The following is a 26,768-nucleotide window of genomic DNA, read 5'->3' on the forward strand; positions in this document are numbered from 1 at the left end:
TCCAGCAGAATGAGAATGAGTGTGGAGCCCATTACTTTTACTTCAGGCTGAAAAGACAATAAACAACTGGAATTGTTAAACTTAAAATACAACTACAGTGAGTTTATCTGTTCGGTGAGCAATCCAATTGTGCTGAGCAGACTACGTGATAGATCCTGAAAAGATTATGTTACTTTATGTTAGGGCTGGCAAAAGTATCAAAAATCAGAAGCTTACTGATACTAAAGCGTGTATCGAAACTAGATACTCATTTGAGCAGGTATCGATACTAAGGAAGTCACATTCACAGGACAGAAATTAACTTTGATGTTGAATTGCAGCCAAATATAGACTAGTATACGCCCATGGACCACTATGAAATCTACCTGGACGACTGAGGGATTACGCAGATAAAAGGCCACACGGTGATATTAAAGAAAGTACTATTACTTAATGTTGAAAATAACATTCTATTTTTTGCATAGATGGAAAAAAATGACCGTGTAACTGTCTATCTCTAAACTGACATTTTAAGACAGTAATACATTTTAATTTACCTTCACGCGGGCCACATAAAATGACATCGCGGACCACATTTGGCCCCGGGGCCTTGAGTTTGACACATGTGGTCTAAAGAAAGAGTGTTTTTAAGTGTTTTAAAATAAGTGTAGTATCAAAATCGAATATTAGTATCATGAAAACACTACTACATTCTAAAACTGAGGTGGAGGACAGGTCAGGATTGCGACGCAAACTATTAAATTGGGGCTAAACACCTAAACTTCTCCCGCAATTAAATTTCAAATAGAGCTGTTATACCTGAAGGACTCAAGAAGAAAGTGAGGGGAATGGAGGAGCGGAGTTTGAGGAACTGTGTGATCGGTTAAAACAGTATCCACAGTTTAAACTCCACTCCTGCAGCCAGCTGTAATCAAGACAGTCTTTTGTGATGTCACCAACTACTGGAAATTGAAAAGGGCAGTAAAGGCAGCAGGAAGTTAGATTTAGGCGTTTTTTGTCCAGAACGCTTCAAATTTACCTAGTTTGCCCTTAAGTTGCTACAAAAATGACTTGACAGTGCATTTAAAACACCATATACAACACCAGTCTAAACGCTGAAACGGTGTTGCCCATTCTGCGTCTGTTTGCCCGTATGACACATGCCAGCTGATAAGAAAGTTGTCCGTCGTGTTCAAAGTCTAATAAGATATCACATATTCGAAACTGGTCAAAAAAATGAATCACTGAGTTATAAAAAGTAGTCCCGCAGAAAAAGGTGGGCAACTCCAGTCAGTAACCTCACATGAACCAGCACAGCGCCCTGTCAGCTCTTTTAACTAAAAGAAAAATACGACTTGACAGCCAGTGGGCAGAGCGTCTCCTGAGCAGGAGAAGTACTTGTATTGGTTTCATTGTCTTTTCACACTTCAGAGATTATCACTACCACAGTCCTCCAACATAAATTCCATAATAATGACTAGTGAAATTACTGAAAGTGAAATGATTATAGATAATTAGTGGGAAGAAAGGATGACAAATACTTTGGGGAAGTTGGTGGTTCAATCGCTGCTGTTAACTTTGCACAACATGTGTCCTTGGGCAAGACATTTAACTGGTGTGTTGATGTTTGTCCTATGGCGTTGTTGCTATAGACGTGTTACAGCTAGAATAAACGAATAATTGGTTCTTAAGTCTTCCAGTAATATACTAAACTTATCTAATTATTATTTTAAAATGGGAGTCAAAGCTGGCGACGAAGTAAATTCTGTTATAAGGAAACACTATGAAACACTATGAAACGCATCAATCGATTTTAATTATTAACCAAGATGCCAATAAAAAGACAAACTAAGGCAATGCTGGCAAACAAGTCAGACATTTCCTGTGCCCATATACGGTCATCTCTTCTGGTGCCATAAACTACAATCAAACATATCGCTGTCATCAGTTAAGTGCCCCAATCTTCCTCCCATCTCAGGGGAAAAAAAAGAAGGGCTGCACGGTATCTCGCAATCAAATTCGAATTGCAATTTGAGCTGAACAAAATATCCTGTCTTTTTTTATAGAGGAATCTTGTTGTAGCTGTGGTTTAGGCTTCTACAGACCTGTTCTGAAATGCATGAGATTCTTGTATTAGTTCATCAGATCAGATTTGAGTCTTCTCTAAAATTCTGAAATGTTACTTCTCCTGTAGCTGTTTACAATGTGCAATCTGAGCCGAATACTACTTTTAAAGGGGACATATCACAGTATTTTCTGATCTATGTTATAATATCGTTTCCTCGTCACAAACATACCTGGAGTTGTGTTTTGTTTCATTCGCACATGTTTAATACAGAAACTCTGCATATTTAGGGTGAGTTCTCAAACAGAAAACACTCTGTTCCACTTTGTGATGTCACGTGATAATACAGGAAGTGCTCCGTTGTGCTTTTAAACTCCACGTACTTTCACTAGAATCATTTGCGTCATTGGAATTGCCGATCTCTACAGAACTAAAGGTTAAATAGTTGTTTATTTGAAGACTACAAGGTGGAACAGAGCATTTTGAGCTTTGGAGATGTAGACTGATTCCTCAAACATGTGCAAATGAAACAAAACAGAACTCCACGTATGTTTTTGAGGCATTATGACATGACTTAACAATCACAGGAGTCAGTTTTGTGTAATATATTGACCTTTAAATCACAAATCTAATCACAATCCCAAAACTTGTCCAACTTTTTCCCCCCAAAAATTGTGCAACCCTAAAAAAAAAAAGAAAAAAAAGCTGAATCTTTAAACAATCCGCATCTGATCACAATGCTATATGGGATTATCTTCAAAAGCATTATTCAAATGTGCCCCTCATATGGTTATAGTAAACATAATTCAAATCCAGCTGACGAGCACAATATGCGGCCAATATAGCACCGCCTCATCTTTCTCTTTCTTCTCCAATCCCCTTCAAAAAAAAGCATGTCTGCACCAAGCCGCTAAGTTCTAAGCTAGCAGATGTCGGGGGTTGCTATAGTGTCGGCAGGAGAGAAGAGCTGGCCTTGCACTTTAATGACAAACTCAAGTCAGAGCGCCAGGCCCAAACAGCGGGACTTGTTTACTTGGCAGAAATAAAATAGGGCTTAGACTTTCATCCCAAGCTTTACCGACCCGGAGAAGAAATAGGGGGCGACCGAGAGCAACCCAAGGTTTCAAGCATCGTTTTTTGCGTTTGAAGCTCGACTATAGACTGTACATAGAAGAGGTCGGTTGCGTCACCCATAGCGGTCGGTTGCAAACAAATCAAGTCAATCGAGGCTAGCAGTTATAGCAGCTAATCTGCAACCAAGACCCATACTTGGAAATCTGGGTGCGCAGTCAAAGAGCCAATGAGGAGCGAGGTTGTTGAAGGTAACGCCCATTCCTGCCTGCACCGCTGATTCTAGCGGGAACAACATTGGGGAAAGAAAACACCTGTTTTTTCTGTTATTAATGTTCATATCTTGATTTACGGATACAATAGCAAAAAAATATCAGATAGAGTGGGTCAATACAAACATTTTAAGACAAAAATGACGAGCCTGACAGCAGCAGTTACATAGCGTTAGGTTGGAACCAAATCAAGCGAGTCGAGGATAGCTGTTATAGCGGCTAATCGGGCAAAACCCATACTTGGAAATCTGGGTGCACGATCAAAGAGCCAATCAGGAGCGAGGTTGTTGAAGGTACTCGCCCTTTCCTGCCCAATGCTAGCGGGAGCAACCTCAGAGATAGAAGGCACCTGATCGGTCTGCTGTCAATGTTCATATCTTAATTTAACATAAAATAGCTTAATGAAAACACAAGGATCATGTAGAGTGGGTTAAAATGAATAAATTAAAACTGAAATGAGAAGTCTGACGGACAGAGTTACAGAGACAGGGGCGATGATTTTTCAATAGAAGTCAATTGGAGCCAGACCACTTCTTGCCCATGGTCACTTTCTATTTGGAATATGGCAGCTAGAGGGTTAGCATTGTCCATTTATACATATAGTCTATGAGTTTGGTTAGCTTTGAATCGCTACACAACGGGTGGCTGATCGTGCCCAATCGTAGAAGGGTATAAGGTAGTTAGCATTTTCAAACTACAGAGTTCCAAAGCCGCACACAAAACATAGCCTTAGCGTCGGCCTTTTTCTTTTTTTTTTCCCCTCCCGCCCCTTCATAAAGCTTTGTAGGGATGCCAAGACGAGGCCCTGCGCTTCCAATGTAATTTTGAAATGTGTAATTACAGAGGCTAGCTTGCTGTAAATTTAAACATTTGCGAAAACCTGTAATATGCAGCAAGAAGGACATATTGAGTTGATAAAGTGGAGAGTTATTAAATATATTCGAAATGCCAATGTTGTTTTTGCCTCCAACTCAGTTCAATTGAGCGGATATTATGGGATGCGTGCGTGTTGGAGGATCTTGAAGTAACCGCTTGGATGAGAAGATAACAGGACGAGTGAAGCTATTTGGAATTATCGCTCTCTTTTAAGTGGTTGTATTTTCAGCCAGTCTGCTTGAATCACGTTGAGTCACGTCGATAAGGGCGTAAATGCTAATGCTAAAATGTTTAAAAATCTATAATGCACAGGACAAGAAATTCTATTAACTTAGCATTATGTAACTATTAGATGGACCAACAATGTATTGATAACCCCGTGTCTGAACTGTAAACAAAAACAAACATGGCCGCCAGTGTTTAGAAGTTAAACCATGTGTTTCCTGATTGACGGTGCATAAAAAGTATTCTGAGTTTTGTGTTTTAGTTTGTTGGAACAGCGAACTGTAATGTTTCACTAAGTCCAAGATCAAAACGTAAACCTTAATATTCTCCGCCTTCAGTCGCCATCGTTCAACCTTTCTTTGGTTCAAATGTATTACAGAAATCATTTGACTACCAACTACAGCCCTGAACTTATTACTAATGTTAATAACAAACATAACAAACTGCAGAAAACGTTTTAATACAACATTTTCGCTTTTCTTTTGCACTCAACAACAAAACCGCCTGATAACGCTCCTTAAAGTGTGGATGTAAAGGGAATCAAAGATTAGTTTGAATTCTGCATACACTCTTTTAATAACTAACCTTCTTGTCTCGTACTTCTTTGAGTTCAAAGTAACACCATTTATTCACAGCGGATGAAGTGATCTTGTCTCGTTTTATACCCATTGCAAGTTAATAAAGTTAGAGGTTAAATTACTACTGGTGTTGTATCAGTTATGGGGGCATTAGGCGACTTCCTACAACATATGAAAAACGAGTGCATTTTGTATGTAATTAAATTCAATAAGTTAAAATGCCTATGGATTGAAATCATAGACTGTGTATATAAATGGACATAGCCAGCTCGCCAAATTAGAAGTGAGCATGGGCACGCTTCAGACTCCATCGTCTCTGGCTCCGGCTTTGCATTGAAAAACGTCGTCCCTCTTTCTGTAACTGCTGCTGTCAGCCTCAAAAAGTTCGTATTGACCCGCTCTATATCATCTATTTAAAAAAAAATTTGCTATTATGTCTGTAAAAATCAAGATGAACATTAATAACAGACAAATCAGGTGTCTTCTTTCCCCAAGGTTGTTGCCGCTAGCGTTAGCAACAGGTTTGATTGACAGCACTGCTAAGCGCCCGCTCCAGGATATACCAGCGGTGCGGGCGGGAAGGGGCGTTACCTTCAACAGCCTCGCTCCGGATTGGCTCTTTCGTTGCTGTGACACTCTCAGTCAGAATTCCTCAAATGCAACCTGACTCCAAATTGGCCCCTATAACCGCTAGCCTCGATGAGCTTCATTTGACTGAAGCCAGACGCTACGGGCGCCATCACACTTCCTTTGTCTACGGTACTTCTTTATGCCGCCTATGGTTGAAATGTATAGTTCTCGAAATGTGACACAAAAGGAGTGATAATTAATGATCGGGTTTAGCTCTATAAAAAATAAAATACAGTTTCCAGCTCTCGCCCTTTTCATAAATCACAGTCCTTACTCATAACCACTTCATTTATTTATATTTCCCACCCGTCCATAGAAACAAAGATAAAAAATACATGTACCAAAAAATAAGTGTTTTAATGATTTACTAACATCGTCCTTGTCCATAGCATCTTTTGTTAAACCGGCCGCTTGAGTCTCTAGCGTCCGGTGATGAAACTTTTAACATGATTTGATATGCATGAACGCTTTTAATGCTTATGCCTCAGCGTCCTATGGCTCTAGAACTAGTTTTCTACCCCCCTCTGCTCCTCAAACGTACATTCAGATACTGCATGTAGATTTGACTATGACAGCTCCATTTGCATTGACTTAAAAAGCTTAACAAACATGCTAAATATTTATTACGAGTATGTAGGGTAAGAAGAAGTGTGTTACGTGCTGTTAGCTTAGCGCCGATATGAACAGGAGTTGATGCCACTTAGTTCAAGATCACCTCTTTAGTGTAAACATTCCATCTTAAGTTATTACAGGGTATTCATACGCCACAAAACACTAAAATATATATTTATATCCAGGCAGAATATTGAGGATTGTTTTCCGTGCCACTCAAAGTCTGTCTGGGTTGGAGAAAATTATGCATGCTTTTGGGGAAGATAACAAAATAGGACCTTGCGAATAGACAAAACACGCTGCCAAAGTATGGTCCTGCATACCTTAAAGTCCTTGTTGTTTTAAAGGCTTCCCATGTATTTGAGCAGTGTTTGTCTTTCCCTATTACAGATGTATTGTTTAAGCAGCTCTTGAAGTCAAAATATGTCTGCGGTATAAGTATAAAGCATCCTATCGCTATGTCTGATAATCAGGAAGTGCATGTTGGCATGGTAGTAATTGTTGTTAACTTTCCCGTGATGGCAAAACTCCGCTCTGTTCTTGGAAAGTTGTGGAAAGTGCTTATAAACTGAATAATTAGGATGTAAGTGAGGAATGACTTCGGACCACTGCGAACCGTTTAAAATTAACTAGTTCACATTTTCAGGCAGTAAAAATCAAGTACAGAGCGTTTAAGCTGCTCTTCTCTTTACAGTTTATTTGTTCTATCTTTTCCTGACAGCTGGGAAGGGCCTGGCATGGGTCTAAGCCTTGTCTGGGGGCCTAAAACATGGGGGGATTCCTTATTTGGGCATGAAAATTCCCATTGCCAGTTCTAACTAAAATAACTCGCAGTTTGTTGATAGGGCTACCTTGGGAAATGGGACCACACACGTCACTGTCGACAAATTGGAACAACTGCCTTGGCTGCAGCATTCCACATTTGGGTTAAATGAGCGTTAAAAGGGCCGTCTGTAAGCTAGATAAGCAACGGTAAGACAGTAAATAGTCCATTCAAAATCAGTAGGTACCTAAAACATGGAGCTCACAATGAATGCAGTCATTTAGCTAAACAAAAGCATGGAAATCCTTTAAAGAGATCTATTAAAAAACTATTTGCTGACTAGATCATAAATGTGGACCAGCGTATTTACAAAACAGTATTTTACCGTAAGTCCTTTAATGTTTGTGTTGTGCAAGCAGATTATGTTGTGTTCATACTGGCCATTTACTGTAAATAGCAGATCAGGGTCAGGGAATCCGAAAGGTTTAAGATGAAATGTTAATGTTTTCGCAGGTATTACTAAGTGGATTAAACTAATTAGGGCTGCCATGATTAATGGGAATAAGCGTTACTAGTCGATTACTAAAATAATCCAGATTTTTGGTATTTTTGGTCATTGTAATCACAGTCTGTGCTATAAATCTTAATCCACAATACGCTTTTTTATAAATATTCTCCATCTTGAAACCGTCTCATCATATTTCAACCTTTTTTTTGTTAAAATGTATAAATAGTCATTAGTTGGAGCCCTAAACCTAATACAAATGTTAGCATAAACTGCAGAAAACATTTTAAAACTATATCTTTTTTGCTTTTCTTTTCACTTCTACAACAAAGCCAACTTATAATTCTGCCTAAAGTGTAACTGTAAAGGGAATAAAAGTTTAGTTTGAATTCTTTTAATAGCTAACCTTCTTGTCTCGTACTTCTTTGGGTTCAAAGTAACACCATTTATTCGCAGCGGGTGGAGTGATCTCGTCTCATTTTGTACCCGTCGCAAAACTTCACTGAGCAAATTTACAGGCGATATCAAACAAAGCGCCGAGTGCCATACAAAATCTGGAACATCACTTTGCACCTATTAAAAGTATTTCTCTGCTGTTCAACTGAACAGGATCTGTACTGGCAACTTTAAAGGAGCCCAATGAAATATTTATCATTATGCCATTTTACAGAGTACACGATGAGGATTCACTGTGGAGTGTTAGAGTGGAAGAAGCCCCAGTAGGCCGTTGCCCACACATGCCCTGGATTAAAACACCGTGTTCTTAAAGCTTTAGTACATGAAATGGGAATGCTGACCAGTGCTATCAAAAAGTGCCCTTGGAGTTTTCAGACACAAAACCGTTACAGAATGCAAAGGCTTAATCCAATCGAGATGTGTGGCGTTTTGTAGTAAATTCCCTGACTGGAGCAATAGAACTGCTCTATACAAAGTGGAAGATGGAATTTTCTGCAGTAGAAAAGCCATGCATAGAAAAAAATGCTGCTTTTGAATCTGAAAATAGCTCTGAAAAGAATTTCGAATGCTAAAGGGCTGCTCTACTCTTACCAAAAATGGCTGTTTTGGGATACATTGCATGAAAGGCATATCTATTTCAGTTAAAATGGTTTGAATGGTAGAATTGATTGCGAACCATGCTAACTGTGGATGCCAAATATTGACCAATATAGGGATTACACAGACACCGACCAATATACTTTACAGTCTACTATGGATTATAACTTAACTGACAGCCACTGATACAAACATACGAGATGCAGCTAATAGTTTCAGTGTTAAATGCCCTGTATCTGATTTGATTTTTCTCCCATGTATTTGAGCAAAATGTTAATTCCCTGAGTACAAATTTATTATATAAGCAGCTCGAGATCAAAATAAGTCTGCTGTGTTCCTGACAGTATCTAATTAACTAATGTTTTATTGTCAGATAATCAGGAAGTGTGCGTTTAGCAAGCTAGTTGTGTTATCATTTTTGCTCACGCCTCTAAAAGTTGTGAAAAGTGCGCATAAACTCATCACAGTGAATAATTAGAATGCATAAAGTACGAGAGGAATAACTTTGGATCACTGCAAACTGTTTAAAATTAACTAGTTCAGTTTTTTCATGTTTTAAGACAGTAAAAATCAGATGCCTTTAATGTATCTTTAATGTATCTGAATCGTCGTCTTACCTGTCTTGGAGTTTATGGCGAAGAAACCTTGCGGGTTCCCACTGGTGATCCTATAGGTCAATTTGTCGCTGGATTGGGTGTCGGGGTCCACGGCTTCGATCTGGATGATGGACACGTCTTTGGGGGAGTTCTCCATGACGGAGGGGTAGTAGACGGGTTCGGAGGTCTGGGGAGCGTTGTCGTTGACGTCTTGTACCTCGATGTAGACCTCCACAAAGGCGGACTGAGGAACCATGCCCCTGTCCATGGCGTAAACAGTGAGCCAGTAGTGAGGGGTGGTCTCATGGTCGAGGAGCTCCTGAGTGCGGATCACGCCTGGAAGGAAAAAGACAAGAACATAGGGTTGTAAAAGGTATCACAAATCAAATCAATCAGTGCTAGAATTTGTATTGAAACTCGATCTTCATTTGAGCAAGTATCAGTACGAACAAAGCCACATTCGCAGGACCTGAACCTTTCCTAAATAGCTTTATAATGATCTTAATCTGTATCAGAACAAGTATAAGACACATAGACTCGTACATGTCCATGGACCACTGTGGAACATACATGGACGAGGGTATTGGAATTGGTATCGAGTGTCAAGTCTATTCCTTAGTATCAAAATGGGAGGATATATTTCTCATAGTCTCTACATTTCCTGTGGTGTTTTGCTACTATTTATTTTCCAAAGGTTTCAAATACACGTCAACAATGGTCCAGATTGAACAATGGCTCACTGTGGAAACTATAAATATCTGGCAACCACTGTATTGTATGAATTCTCTGTTTGCTTGATAAGCTGATGCTGATTCTAACGTTTTGCTAGGTTAGGAATACTGCCAATAACAACACAACTAAAATCACTTATAAACACAAAAAGACCCAAATATATGACAGTATGGACAATGTCTCTGTATCGACTCCAATCATCAGCTCAGCGTCTGGAAAGTGCTGATTGATTAGGCATAGAGCTTGGCAAAGTAAAAGGCTTTCAAAATTATTTACTAAACACCAACAGTACAGACTTTTAATAATAGCAATTTAAACTCCTGTATTACACAAAACTGACCCAAGAGCTTTAAGCCATTTTAAAATGCAGTTACCTTATCAAAAACATACTTTGGGGTGTGTTTTGTTTCATCCACACATTTGAATAACCCTTTATTATTAGTCTGTCTACATCTCCAAAGCTCAAAATAGTCTGTTCAGCCTTGTGATGTTATATAGTGGTAGTTTTCAAGTGGTAGTTTTCAAGTGAACAGCTCCTTTTACCTTTAGTTCAGGAGAGATTGACAATGCCAGGGGTCAAATCATCCAAATGATTCTAGTGAAGATGCATGGAGTTTAAACACACAGTGGAGCACTTCCTGTATGGCCACATGACATCACAACGTGGAAAAGGGCTTCAATTTGAGCGACGAACTCAGCCTAAATATACAGGGTTTTGCGTTATACAAATGTGCATGAAACAAAACACAACTCCAGGTATGATTGTGATGAGGAAACATTAAAACATGGATCAGAAAACAGAGTAATATGGACCGTTTACACAAAATAACAGTCATATCTCTTCCTCTAAAATTTGATCTCCGCTACAAACCACATGCTTTTACTGACACATGATTGGCTGTAGACCTCTCCATTAAAAATACTCAAGCTGATCATAGACAATTAAAGACGACTCAATCTCGATCTTGATTGAAACTCGATTCATTGCGCAGTCCTAATGGGGCTTATGTACCAATAAAATTTTCATTGACCAACATCATCTCCTAGCAATGGGCTATTAGCGAGTTTACGGCGGCAGAATGGTACTTTACTGCTTTACTGGACTTCCCTGCGCACTGACAACAGAAGTTCCGAATGGATTATACAGTAGCTAACCCCGGAGTACTCCCATTCCTCTTCCTGGCGAGTAAATAATGCATACCACGTCATGCCAAGTGTTCAAGTATACTTTATAGATGGAAGAACACACCCACGGCAACATCCTGTCAGTTTATCAGTTTGTGTGCTTGCTAGACTTTTACTTTTTTATCAAGCTTCATATGACGTCTAGAAATAGGCCTGTCATGATAATACGGTATCAACTTATCGTCCAATATGCAATAAATGGAACAATACTTTTTTTGAGGGCAATATTTCTTGTGCGTACTATTGTTTGCACTAGTAGTAAACGTTTTGTTGTTTTTCTTTTGGCAATACGATAATTTTTGAGAACTTCTATGGCTAAATATAGATACAAACTAATTTATGTTGCATGCTGTATTCTAATGTTTATTTATTGCAGCATTTAAACCATATAGAACATTAAGAATTGACCAGAATTTGAGGATAATTCCTTCCTTCTTTCTATATCGTACTTCAAAATTTGGAGTTGTGACAGGCCAATCTAGAAATCGATTTGCGGTGGTAAAGAGCGAACTGTTGAACCCCCACGTGTGAGGCTATAGAGGGAACTTTGACACACAAATGTCAAGGTGGTACGTTCACAACAACCGGCCGATACGCTGGTGTTTACACTTACTAGTGGAGAGGTTTTTTTACTGCCTTGTGGGGGTTGTAGCCCTCAGCTGAGCAAACAGAAAGCTTTCAGAAGAGTTGTGAGTTGTAGAAGTTGACAATGGCTAAATGGACGAGTGGAGGATGGGTGGCAGAGGTAGATGCAGGATTTAAAAGGCTGGCTGCAAAGTAAGTTTAGTGAATGGTTTAGTTAAATGTTGTCAAGTGCAAGCCTGTTTTTCATCAAGGTAATACAGAAATTAACAGTACCACGATAGTATCAACGTCGATTTCTTGCATTCTGCAGCAAGAAATGTCATACACCTTGTTTTTATACCCTTGAAAAACCTTAAAATGACTTTGATTTATGCCCCTTCTATGTGCGAATAACTACAAGTACTAGTAACATTGTGGGGCTTAAGAAGTGGTTACCAGACGAGCCAGTCCCTCCTACTTTCTGTTCGAATACAGAGGGTCTGGAATCGGATCATAAAGTCAGTCTAACAACTGTTCTCACTTGGGACATGCCTGTCTTGGTTCCAGATCCAGACGTCTTTGCCTTGTAAACAGAAAACACTCTGTTCCAACTTGTGGTGTCATGTGGTAATACAGGAAGTGCTCCACTGTGTTTTTAAACTCCACGCACCTTCACTAGAATTATTTGGATAATTTCAGCCCTGGAATTTCCAATTTCTACTAAATAAAAGGTAAAAGGTAGCTGTTAACCTGAGAACTATCCCTTTACTTGAGCTTTGGGGATGCAGATAGCCCAATAACACAGGACTACTCAAATGTGGGGTACGTGTTGAGGAAGTAACGACATTCTAACATGGCTTAAAGCTTATAAGAGTCAATTTTGCATAATATAGGACCTTCAAACTAATAGCCCTTTCGGTGTGTATGTTATTGGAATATCGGTGTAACCTTGAATGCAGCTGTGGACATTTACTGGCATATTAGGGCTCGTCATCGTATCTACAGCTAATAAAAGTGAACGATGGTCTAGACCCACTTGTGTGTTCTCTGTAGCATGCATGTTGTGAGCAGGAGGCCTAGATACAGGTCTCTACTGCACCACTTTAAAAAAAAAAAAAAAATCACAAGGACATTTCCAGAGCCTTTTACATGGACTCCCTTCCTCTCTTTTACTGCTTGGCTTTGTTCGCCCACTGTAACTTGATGAACTGTAACCGAGCAGAGCCAAACCTCTTGCCCGGGGTAATGAAAGATTTCACAGTGACTTCAAATGACTTGTCGCAAAATTCCTCAGATTAAACTTGAGAAGGGGGTTTGGGGAGGGGGGGGTACCTCATTTGTTCGCAACTTTTGGCGTTTTTTTTTTTTTTTTTTTTTTTTTTTTCTTGCAGTTGCTCCGACCTGGGACCCTCTCTCGTCATTAGTCATCATTATGGCTCTCCCCTAACTGCAGGCGTGTAATAAGAAGGGTAGCCAGGCACAGGAAATAGGTAGTCCCCCCCTAAAGCTAAGAGTCTTCTGTAAATAAATACCCAGGCCAAAGTATTTTCAATGCAAATGAGATGAAACCAGTGGTGTATAAATAGTGACTGCACAATCGTATTACGCTATTTTCTGATTTGTGTTGTGTTGTTTCCTGATCACAAACAGACCTGGAGTTGTGTTTTGTTTAATTCACACACGTTTAACACCAAAACCATGCATATTTAGGCTGGGTTTAGGCTTCTCTCAAACAGACAACACTCTGTTTCACTTGGCGATGTCATGTGGTAATACAGGAAGTGCTCCATACACCTTCACTCACGTCACATTTGGATGATTTCAGCCCTAGAAAAGCCAATCTTCTACTGAACTAAAGGTAAAAGGTCCCTGTTAACTTGAAAACTGCTGCTGCGTGACATCACAAGGTGGAACAGAGCATGATAGACTACAGACCAATAATTAAGTATTACTCAAACATGTGCCAATGAAACAAAACACAGCTCCAGGTATTTTTTTGAGAACATAACAACATTATAACATGGCTTAAAGCTCACAAGAATCCACTTTATGTAATGTAGAACCTTTGAGCCTGGGCAACAACTGTAACTTCATTTCTTAAACATTTTTGTCTAATTATTTTTATTGTAAATTAATTCTGCCTTTCTACCTACGAACATGGAATTTAAAAGTGCGTTTCTTATCTGTTTAGTGAACTTTGGGTCAAATATGTATATGGTAGGATCATAGAGACAGTCAGACCTTTTGCTAATGCTTACGCCCCCTTTTTCCATATTAATCAATGCACGAGTCTTTAGGCAACCAAGAACTTGTTCAGTCGGCTATAACCCTTTTGCATACAGCGTGGTATGCTCTACATATATTCATTAGGGATTTACTAATTGGTGCAGAATAAACAAGCTAACCACAGTCAGTCCTGCACATCTGAAATCGAGCTAGATGTTCTACTTTATGATGCGGAGGTTAAACGGGCTTTGCTGCTTATTCACTATGTTAGCTAATCCAGATGGGTAGATTATTTAAATAGCCATAATCTTTTGTGATTATGTTGTATATTGTTTGCTGCAAAAATAGTTGAGTAAACATGAAAACACTTGGAAAAAAAGGTTTTGCAGATTTGCTAGCCAGATTGTGACATGTTTACTGATATATGTTGTAGCAATTCACCTAGTATGACGACTTCTTTTACAGTTTTGAACCAGTCTCAACCAGTTTCAATCGTGCAAGTGTTGGACATGGCTCTGCCCTTGAGCCAAGTCTCCGAAGGGCCACAGAAAATAGGGTGAAGGAGATGTATTAGCTCTAAAATGGACATGAATTAGACCGAGAGAGTGGACGTGAAATTGGTTGGAGTCGATGGGGTGAGGAGACCGGGGGCAGAGGGGCTCATGTGCGCTCATGTACCCCTCGTTAATAAGATAAGAGAGGGAAGGATCGGAAGACAATGGGGGAAACGATGAGACATCTTTTGTGCTGGTGCCAAGAAGGGGCCCATGCCTGAGTGCTTGACTGGCAGACGCCGACCTTGCCGAACAATAGCACTCCTCGGCACAGTCATGCATCCTGCTCGCACTTCGGAGCCCGGCGGCTATCAGTAAGACGGGAGGCAATATGTTTTAACAGGCTCTTGTGATGCTGGTGTTCTTATCTGAGTGCCAAGCGAACGTTGGTGAGTTTGGTATGTGGTAGGGTTGCAGTCGAATAAGGAAATTCCTTATCGAGTAAAGACGTGCATTGCCGATCGATTGGTGGACTAAAAGGGGGCGTGGCAAAAGCTCTCAAAACTATTAAATATGTCTGATATGTATCTGATCCAAACTCCACTCACAAGAGTACACCTGCACAGGAGTTCATACAAAAACAACTTTTTATTTTTTTTTCTGCTAATAAAAGTGGATGTTCAGACACGACCTAGCAAAGGATGTCATTTGAAGAAACTATAAAGCGACTATTTGAGTATATATCGCTGCAAAAAACAGACAACAACCTTGAAGCAGGAGAATCCCGATGAAACTTTTCAAAATGTAACATGTAAAAAAAAAAAAAAACATAATCTGCAATAAATAAATGGAAGGCTGAAACTTGTAAGTAACTTTCATAGAAGTTACTTATTCAATCCCTACTCGTGCTGCAAAAAAATCCTCCAAAATCCCCCACTAGAACAAAGAGAACACACACCCACAACAAATTTTGACCCTCAAAACTATTAATGAACAATATAGTAACCATTGTGACAGGCCTAATGATACAAATGTCTAGATTTCTGCAGAGCATGCCGAGATCTGCTCTAAAAATGATCCGTTGACATTTAAAATACTAGATCCTGTGTACGTAGGGTAGTTCTGGGCCTGATTTTTACTGTGAAACTGTTGGTACATGAGTTTTCTGAAGTTTAGGCTAAATGCCCTGGCCCGTAAAGAGTAGAAAAACCTATCTTCCATAGCCTGTGGGTGAGTGGTTCGACCCAGAGCAACAAAGAGAAAGATGAATCTGAGGAATTCCATCACCACACCCATCCTATATACTACCTCGACTACCCAGTAAGACAGGAGCAAAAACCTGCCCCGGGGCCATGAGAAAAAAACACACAGAGCAACAGCATGTGCCAGATCTGCTTTCCGCTTTTCTTCCCTTTACTCCTGTCTTTCCCCCTTGGCTCCGTTCTTCAAAGACATTCGGAATGCCAACGGATTTCGGGATAATAATGGAAGGTATTATGCGCGTCCTTCAATCAAATTAAGGATACACAATGCCTTTCTGGAATGTTTTGTGCTGCGGTTAAGGCTGGGCGATATGACAAAAGATCATTCACGTTTTATTTCCTCATACTGGTCAATTATGATTTTGAACATAAACAATATAAGCTTTTAATACTTGGCAGTAACACAAAAAAGTCAAATTTCTTCCTCCAAAGTCTGAAATCTGCTCCAGACCACATGTTTTTACTGTTAGAGGATTGGCTGTAGACTTCCACTAAAAAGACACAAGCTGATCACTGACCTTTATAAATGACTCTCTATTTAAATTTGTAGGGCTGTAGGCTTTTAATCGTTAAGTCCGTTAGTAAGATCAGTCAATGGTGTCTTCGTGATTTGTATTAGTTGACTAGAAGAAGGTAGGGAGTGCGTGAGTTGGCTTAAAAGTGGACATTTTTTGGTATTTCTATGTAAAAAAGTAGATTACACTCATGATTCAAATGTTTAATCTTCGTCTTGCAATGTTTCGAATGTTTTCTGCATAAATAGTTGTTTTTGCATGAACTCCCCCTGCAGATCTAGTCTTGTGAGTGAAGTTGGGAGTCAGATGCATAGAGATAACGAATAGTTTTGAGAGCCTTTGTCACGGCCCCTTTTTAGTCGACCAATCGATTGACAAGTCCAACAAGAATGTCTTTTGTCAACTACAGATCAACTGCACAGGCCTAACCTTCGTGCAAGCTGATTCCACAGTAATGTAGAGTTTATATTTGTCCATAAAAGGACTGATACCAACATAATCTCAAGTGAATGTGATTACGTTTCAGAGCACAATGAAAATGGCGGCCCTGCTCCTCTCAAATCTCAAAGTTAGGGTTTACTTTGAACTTCACGGTTGATTTCTGTCATCCCTACCCCACATTCCAGAGCCTTCCCAGGCCCCCAGCTCACGTGCTTACATAAACTTTAGCAGAGTCTTTCCACAGCCTTGGCAAAATGCTTCAAATTCCTCTACCACATTGTCGGGGCTAGTGTAATCAAATGACTCCTAAACTCAGCTTTGTGTTACCTGGCAACATTGAACCACACCATCCCCACAGACAGACATATGTAGGCAAGATTTCCCTCCAAGAACAAGAAGCTTTCTTTTAATAATGTCGAAATCCCTTGGACAACTCTTCTATGGAGCTTTTAAGTTGGAGTGGATGAAAAGAATGCCCTTAAGCAACCATTCTTTCATTTCTGCATAGAAAAATGCCCTTAACTGTGAACTAGTACTTTTTGTCAAGAGGGAACTTGTCAAGCATGTGTCATATGGTCTGACAATGTGCAGCCAATAAAGGAAAACTGGATTCTAACAGTATTGCAGTATTGAGTCCAAACCATAGACTGTATAAAGAAATGGACTAAGTGAGTCTGATGTTATACATAGTGTTCGGCTCCAGTCAAATGAAGCTCATCGGGGCAAATTTGGAGACGAGTGCCATAATTGGGAATGCCGATCGCGAGAATCATAGCAACCAAAGAACCAATCTGGAGCGAGGCTGTTGAAGGTAATGCCCCATCCCGCCTGCACCGCTGGTTTAGCAGGGGGCGGGCACTTAGCAAAGCTGTCAATCAAACTTGTTGCTAACGCTAGCGGGAGCAACCTTGGGGAAAGAAGGAGTCTGATATGTCTGTTATTAATGTTCATATCTTGATTTACGGACAAAATAGCGAAATGAAAACACCAGGATCATGTAGAGTGGGTTAATACAAACATTTTAAAACCAAAATGATGAGGCTCGCTGCAGCAGTTACAGAGAGAGGGGCGACAGTATTTCAATGTTAAGTAAATTGGAGCCGATGAGAGTTGGAGTGACTGGGACTTGATGGAGCCGGAAGCACGCCCATGAGCACTTCCTATTTGGAAAGCAGCGGCTGGCAAGTTAGCCATGTCCATTTATATATAGAGTCTATGCTCCATATATAACAAGAAAGACACAGGCAATAACAAACTCACAGAATGTTTAGAGTTTTTATGTTTTTAAAGGAACACTATGAAACTTTTCTGATGGAGGTTGTTCCCCACCTTGTCTCAATGGAGATGCTATTGCTTTGCATGGATTAGAATATTCCACAGTATGGCATTAAACTTCTGTCATGATGAATTCCATGTGTTAAGAATCCATATTTTTCCAGCTATATTAGAGAAACAAAAGCAATAAATTAAATCCGATTACTGTGGAATATTTCAGGCAAAGTAATACCCTCTTCATTGAAACAGGCAGGTAGTCGAGCCTCAGCCTGAAAAGTGACTTTAATATAGATACTATGAAAACCTACATCTCCCTTATCACGTTTCGAAGTTTACAAAATGGCATTATTCCCCTCAGATAACCTTAATGATGATGTAGCACAGTACATAAACTACATCTGCCTTATCTGCTTCTATATCCGCCTTTAACAATCGCTGTTTAGTGAGCCACACCACCGTTTCCACTTCACGCATCGCTGTACACACTGTATTGGCAATCCACAAAGAAAAATCACTGTCTGCAGCTGTCTTAAGGGAAAAGGCCACTTAAAAGTAGAGCTATCACTTCATCACCCAGACAATGGAGTCGACAACACAGCCGTAAAGCTCCATTTTTAGTTTACAATAACAGCAAAACTCACAATGATGACTGGAATAAAAACATATCTTTGTTCAGTGACTGTGAATAAAATAACAAAGAATATTTTTTCATGTATCTGAGCAAACTTTTGTGTTGCTCCAGTACTGATTATATTGTATCAGCAGCTCTTGAGGTCAAAATAAATGTATTATTTAAGAAAAGGGGGAGCAGTAAATCTTAAACTTGAACATTTACAAATATAGCTATGCCACATTATAGCCTTATAGTTTCCATCTGCAGGCCCACTGGCAGGTTGGTGCTGCAAAAATCTACCGTGTACAGTCTGCTTCTTATCATACAGCGTTTTCTTGTCCGGGAATCAGCGCATTAAGCTAGTATGTTAGTTGTTATTAGCATTAATGTGACAGGAAAACTCGGCCCTGGTCTCTAAAAGTTGTGAAAAGTGCTTATATGGTCATGAATAATGAGGATGCTCTGAATGCATAAGGTAAGTGAAGAATAAATTTGGATCACTGCGGACCAATTAAAATGAACTAGTTCTGTTTTCCATGTTTCTTAAGACAGCTAAATCAGCTACAGTGTCTTTAACTTTGCCCATTATTTCCAGGTGAGGTAGCTTTCAGGACACAAAGCGCTCATTGTTCCATAGAGTGGCGTGGTTTCCGAGGTCTTTGAACTGAGCTGCACCCTTTGATAGGATATTACTGTGATTTAGCAGACCTATATTTTGTATAAAGGCAATGCATGCACTGCTCTGTGGTTCAATGGTGTAAAAATATAATAGGGATAGCATAAAGAAATTATGGTTTTAATTTAAAGTTGACTCTTGTGAGCTTTAGGCCATGTTTGAATCTTGTTTCCTCATGAAAAACAGACCTGGAGTTGTGTTTTGTTTCATTCACACGTTTGAGTAACCCTTTATTATTAGTCTGTACATCTCCAAACCTCAAGATGCTCTGTTCCACCTCATGATGTCATATAATGGTAGTTTTCAACACCTTTTACCTTTAGTTCAGTACAGATTGGTATAATTGATATGATTGATAATTCCAGGGCTGAAAAGAGCCACATGACTCTAGTGAAGGCGTATGGAGTTTAAAAACACAGTGGAGCACTTCCTGTATTACCACATGACATCACAAAGTGGAACAGCGTGTTTTCTGTTTGAGAGAAGAAATCAGCCTAAATATGCAGAGTTTGCGTGTTAAACAGGTATGAATGAAACAAAACACAATCCTGGGTATGTTTTTGAAGCGGAAACATTATAAAACAGATCAGAAAACAGCCTAATGTGAGCCAACTTCTTATAATTAACTATGATAAATCTTCATTTTTCACTGTGTTTCATTTACCTTCACTGCACAAAGTAAACGCTCCACAGGTCTTTCCTTTCTGCTGCTGTCAGACTGTACAATGAACAGTGCTAGCCCTGTACACGCTCCATCTGTAGTAATCATGTGCAGTACTGAAGCATAATGTGAATCATCACTAGGACTGCTCATTTTGGGGGAAAAAAATCCTTAGAAGTACTGCAATTGCCAAACACTGTGCACAATGTAAACTAGAGATCAACAGATGTGGGTTTTTTCATGACCAATGCCGATACCGCTTGTTTAGAATACAGAGCGACCAATAGCCAATAAGCTCTGACGATATTTTTGGGGCGATATATAGGGTCAATTTTGATTATTTTCCTTAAATTATGTCATTTAAATGTACTACAAACTCACCCACAGCCTTTTTTTTTTTTTACCGCAAACCATTAAGAGAGCAGTGTATCACATTTAGTGCAAACTTATCTCATTTTGTAAACTTCAAACTTGAAAAGGGAAATGTTGGTTTTCATATTATTTATATTAAAGTCACTTTCCAGGTGGAGGCTCCGTTTCCTGCTTGGAAAAATCATTACTTTACCTAAAATGTCCTGCAGGATGACACTTAATTTATCTGTTATGTTTCTTTAATATAGCTTGAAAAAAATATGGATTCTTATAACACGAAAACCTAAATCATCATCACAGAAGTTTAAAGCCATACTTTGGAACATTCTAATCAAAGCAACTCCATAAAGACAAGATAAGCAGAGTTGTCTCTTTGTATTTAAATGTTAAAATAAAGATTTGCGTGTATGTTCTAGGCAGCAAATCGACCAAAACAAAATATCCGCCTATACTGGAGATGTAAAGACGACAGACGATACGCTAAATCGATATATCGGTCTGTCTCTATTGTAAACAACTCCAGGAACTTTCAGTAATCTTTGCCTGATGTCACAATCACTCCTTTTAAGGTTCAGTTGTTTTCTTAGTTAATACTGAAGTGTTCTTGTTTGGCATTTTAGAGACAAGCACTGAATTCTAGCCCTGAAACAATGTTAACAACTCTAGATGTAGCGCACTAAACAGAGGCAGTCTGTGTGCGCACGCTGTAAAAGTATTATTATTACCATGACAAGTACAAGCACACGACAGAGCATGTCTCCTGCATGGGGCGGCTTCACTGTTTCCCTAAGAAGATTTAATGGACTGAAAGAACAACACACTTTTAACTGGAGAAAGTGTGCTTTTCATTTAGCAACCTACAATCAACAGAGTCCCGCTGCACATTCCTGGTCCCATCGCCAAGGAAACAGCACTCAAGTAAAGACTATGCAGAATCTGACAGTTCCCTTTTATCTTTTTACATACACTGGACGGAGAATGAGCAACAAGGCGACAATTCTTAGTTTTAGACAAATATAGTGGCAGCAAATGGCCATACTTTAAGAGACCCTGTGAAACGCCTTTTGTAACACAGCACTAGTTTACCTCAAAAGAAGGAGTACTATTGAATGAAGCTGAGTTAATGGAAAACTCTAAGAGACTTTTTTTGTCATTATGCATCAAACGCGTTCATTAGGCTCAACAATGAACGCTTTCACCGCACATGCTGCACATAGTTTCAAGTAAAAGGGCAATGCATATATTAGCAGAAAAGAAAGGGCATTGCATACATTATAGCAGCAGAATCTTTGTCTAATTGAGAAGCTCCTCAGTCCTGTCTGGTCACCTTGCACACTGGGTAATTCCACCTTAAGCAGATACAACTTGCTTTCAACATGTGTTCAAAGTAAGTTATGCTTCGGCTGCATTGCTGGGACGTACAGGCGATATACTGCGTTCTTCCAAGTATGGACTGGGGTAACACGGCAGTATACATACCACTGCACTTAGTTCATTCTAAATGAAGATGAGTACTATATATTTCTTTATGTCTCTGGGCAGCTGTGTAACTTTCAGACCATATTCACTGCTTCCTCCGAGTTTATGCCTCCCATTAAATTCTTCAACAAATTTCCAAGCACCTTTAATGACAATTCTAAAGGTTCAAAAGCTTAGAACATGAGTCAGAAATCCTTAATCCCAAATCCGGATACATCCTGCAAACTTAAAGGAGCTTGCCTACATAAAACTGCTTCAAAATGCCTTGAGTAAAGCTGGCTCTTTCTTCATTCCCTTTGACGTTGGCACATTATCTTCCGGGTGCTGAATGCAGTCTGCCACGTGAATGGATAGGGTCCAATTTATACAAAGATGCAAAGTTCCAATCCAGTATTATCCCTGAGTCATTCCAGACATAGGAAGCGAGAAAGACGCTTACTCACAGGCAATTAAAGACACACCAATGCCTCACATTGTTGTAGCAACTTGATTAGACTTAAGGTGTGCTGAGGAAAATACAAATCTGTGTTTTTAATGAGAAATTCGATTTCTTCCTTTCTTCTTTGTCCACAAACATCTAAAGTACAGTATAATAATGGCTAGATTCATAAATACAGAAATAACGACTTTCCAATTATTGTGTTTGAACAACTACTACAGAAAAAGGAAATGACATTAACTGTTAATAACAATTGAAAACAAACGTTATCAGAGATCCAACTCATGACATAAAGCCTCAAATGTAATAAAAATAAACTGCAAGGATATTGCAAAACATATCTACAGTAAAATCTCATCAGACAAAGTTTGGTCCAAAAACAATGATCCTCCATGTGTCCTTCTCCCTAATAATAGTACTAGTAGTAATAAAAGAGCCTGTGATCTCAGAAATCTACTCCCAGAACTTTAAACAAACTAAATTCAGATTTAGCCTAAACATATCTCATTTATATGTCCTTTAGTCAGTCCTTGTCAGTCAAACTAGAGAAGAGGTCGAAGTCTGCACTGTCCTTGGAAAGAGTCCAGATAAGAGAATGTTTAAATTACGATGACACAGAGCCAAAGACCTCTGAGCTTTTAATAACAAGGAGAATGTCTGGGCAAACAGTTGCTATGGACTCCCACAGCAAACCTGGTGAAAATGAACCGTGTCAGGACAACAAGAAGCGGCCTGCATTTCTGAGCCTTGGAACCGACATCAATGAGAAGGTGTTTAATAAGCAGCAGTACAGAACACGGCTGTTAAACTGAAAGGTATCTCAAAGAAAAATCATCTTTGCGAGAAAAACCGGGCCAGCTGTCCAACTCCGTCACATATCTTTAAAGAAATGTTTTTCCAGTTGGAATTTTTCCCAAAGACAGTTCAGAAAATGGTGTGCTAAAATAATGCATTAATATCTTTAAAACTTGAGAAACAGAACTTAATTTATGACAGTTTGCAGTGGCCCAAAGTTATTTTCTTAATGTATTCCAAGCATCCTAATTTTCACAACTTTCAGAGACCAGACTGATGTTTCGCTAACTTATTATTCTAATTTTCAAAAAGTCAAGTGCTTCATGATTAGATACGGATAGCAAACAGCTGACTTATTTTGACCTCAAGAGCTGCTTATACAGTCTGTATTTTGGGAAGATACATTTTGCTCAAATATATGGGAGAAAAAATAGAGTACAGGCCCTTAAAAACTTACAGATTTACTTTACATCCAGCCTCAACTTGGCTTCAAAATCTTCTATATCAGGGGTGTCAATCACATTTTCACCGAGGGCCACATCAGGAAAATGGCTGTCCTCAAAGGGCCAGATGTAAAATAAATGTAACTACTTTTTTAACTTTTAATTAACTGTTTCTCCATTTATTACTTATTCAAGTTACAAATATTGCATATTCAATTGCATAGATGTAAAAATATGGCTATCTCTTGAAAAAATGACATGTTAAGACCATCACACCTTTTAATTTAACCTGTTGAGGACCACAAAAAATGATGTGGAGGGCCACATTTAGCCCGCGGGCCTTGAGTTTGACACATGTGTTCTATATGATTCTCCATATATACATATTTTTGTTCTTTACATTTATTCTGCTAGTCACTCATTCACTTCATGCATTTACAATCCTACAACACAATGCTACTCAAACCACAATGCATCGCCTACAGAGTTGTAAAGTTGTTTTTTGTTTTGTAAGATCCCTTCTGAAAAAAAAATCCATGCGAGAAAACAAAAACGCGCAGTTTGAACTACATTTTCTGTTACAAAGCCCTATAGCAGGCTTTGTAACAGGCTATCTTAAACTGTTGAGGAAAATGGGAAAAGCTCTCTTCCAACTTTGGACAACAAAATCCATACTTGGAAGTGTGTGTGGCTGCCGTGCTGGCCGTATTCCTGTTCCTTCCAACATGTTTTCTAATTCTGAAGCTCTTAAACTCTTTGGTTGGGGTTCACAACATGCAGCTGCAGCTATATCGCGAAAAATAAGGGGCCCCATACTTATATTTTCCTCCTAAAACATCGTATTGGTGAAGTGCTGGCCAACCGCACCCTCCATCTAGTGAAACCCTAGGAGTGCCAGTACCACCTTAGCTGTATTTAGTTGTCTGCTGACCTCAGATGTAATCCATAATAACAGGACCCAGCCCGGGACAATCCTATCATTGCACCTCCTGATAATCTCTTAATATAGGTCTCTGGGATTAAGTGCAAGATTAGGCCCAGCTCTCATGGAATTTGTATCCTATCCTATACTGACTTTTTGAGCTAGGCATGTTAGCAAGCCAACAACATACGACTCAGGGACAGATCCATCACAGAAAATCCTCTCATGTCGACTGTCTAGGTAGGATAAAGCTGGCTTAGGCATTTTCTATGGAGCGGTTCGGGTTGACAAAAGTATGAAAAAATCAGATACAAAAACTAGTGTTGAAACTAGATACTCATTTGAACAAGTATCGATACTAAAAAAGTCACATCAGCAGGTGAGAAATTAACCTTTTGAATAGATTTAGAATGAAGTATAAGATCACAGACTAGACCAGGCCTGTCACGATACTTACTATATATCAGAGGTACTTTATCTTTGTACTTTTAAAAATTTTTTCTGTACATTGATAAGATTTAAGGTATAGAGCACATGTGTCAAACTCAAGGCCCATGGGCCAAATGTGGTCTGCCACGTCATTTTATGTGGCCCACGATAAAGTAAATTAAAATATCAGTTTATCAGGAGATACACAGTTACACAGCCATGTTTTCATATCTATGCAAATCCATATGCAATATTTGTAACTTGAATAAGTAATAAATATAGAAACGGTTAATTAACAAGATTAAAAAGTAGTTACATTTATCTGACAGTTACATCTGGCCCATTGAGAGCAAACATTTTGTTGATGTGGCCCTCTGTCAAAATGAGTTTGCCACCCCTGGTATAGAGGGTTGAATAAATTACTTCTACTACTCACTATGTTAATGTAAACTAACTACAAAAGTGTTTCAGTCTGCTATTAACTTAATGGTTTTTCGGAGGGATCTCGCTCTAGGCTTATCGTGTCAGTGGCATAATTTAGTTTCAGTATTATCGCTTATCGTCTATATTTTCACCAGCAATATATGTCACTTCAGAATTTGTTATCGTGACAGGCCTATGTGAACCATTATACCTGAATGACTGAGGGATTACACGGATATGAGACCACATCATACTATGAAAAGAAAAGAAAATGCTATGATTAATGCTGAAAAATACATTCTATTGTCTAAATATAGTGTTTTTTAACATTGTGGTATCGGAGTATCAAGTCTGCTGCTTAGTATCAAAATTGAGCTTGAAATGTTAGTATCGTGACAAAACTAGTAACAGTGCAAATGAAATGTATATGCAATGAATCATAAAAGTAAAATTAAAAGCCATTCGAGAACTAAAACGGCTGCAACCAATGATTACTTCATTAGTCGACTAGTCAGCTCTTATTTTTTAGTTACTCTATTGCACATCGATGCATTAATTACATTTTTACCCAGATAAAGATAAAACTGGGATGACTCAAGGCTCAATAACAAATATACAATACAAAAAATATATATATTATTAATTAACATCTGAAATTATTCATTCTTTTTTGCCTTTTTGCCATGTGTTTTAGAGTCTGTACAGTCCACTTAATTATCAAGCCTTGGTTATGATTTTAAAAGTGGACCAGTCACTATTATTCTGATTAACCGTTGCAGCTAAATTAAACATCAACGTCCCTGCATTTTTCATGGACCTAAAACATTAAAGGGATGGTGCTTGTGAAATACAAATAGTCTTACAAAAATGTAGAGCTCTAAATTGTGAATGAATTAAAGTGTGATGAAGTCGTACAGTCTGCCTTAAGCACTAGATTACAGAGCATACAGACATGTCCCCAGTAAAGTCAAACACACAGCTCTCCTGCACCATAACTGTTTGAACACAGCCTACATTATATTTGCTGAGGCTTCTTGTCTGATCAAACTAAATGAGTCGGGGAGACAGGAGAATGCATTTCTGTTTGTCATACAATCAGCGCCATTATTCTAAACTGATCAGATCTAGGGCACATTTTTACAACAACATTTAGCAAAACTCTTCCAACTTTGCCTATTGTGAAGTGACAAGCTGAAAACTGTAAAATTAATTAATTAAGTATATTAATAAGTTACTCTCAAATCCATCAGAAAAAAGCACCAAGGCTACTGCTTGAATACATCTGAGCATGGTTACTACTATGAACTGTTAATGCATCTGGATTAGTAGGAAAAAAAAGCATCAAGCTAAAGACAAAATGTACTGTTTTAGTGGCAAAAGTCAGTACTCCTCTAAAAATAAATCTAATTTTCACTTTTATAAGTAGATCTGAAGCTCTGAGGTTACATATGCCAGGAGAAATCACTGCATTATGCATTCTTCCAGTGCCTCATTTAGACATTAAATATGCATACAACGCATGGGAATTTAATTCCTAACTGGGAAAAAGTCACATTAAGCTGGCCGGGAATGTGATTACCAAGTTTAAAAGGAAAGG

The 26,768-nt window shown here is 38.9% G+C and overlaps 1 protein-coding gene across 4 annotated transcripts in view; it reads right to left on the reverse strand.

The window, feature by feature from the left end:
- The window catches only part of fat1a (FAT atypical cadherin 1a), a 122,231-nt gene that overhangs the window by 88,806 nt on the left and 6,657 nt on the right, over positions 1-26,768 (reverse strand). For all 4 annotated transcript variants that reach the window (XM_055227444.1, XM_033968097.2, XM_055227495.1 and 1 more), the window contains exon 3: positions 9,247-9,561. In XM_055227444.1, coding sequence (XP_055083419.1) covers positions 9,247-9,561 — 315 coding nt within the window. The remainder of the gene's footprint in view (positions 1-9,246; positions 9,562-26,768) is intronic.

Source organism: Periophthalmus magnuspinnatus, chromosome 1, assembly GCF_009829125.3.
Source record: "Periophthalmus magnuspinnatus isolate fPerMag1 chromosome 1, fPerMag1.2.pri, whole genome shotgun sequence".
Taxonomy (NCBI): Eukaryota; Metazoa; Chordata; class Actinopteri; order Gobiiformes; family Gobiidae; genus Periophthalmus; species Periophthalmus magnuspinnatus.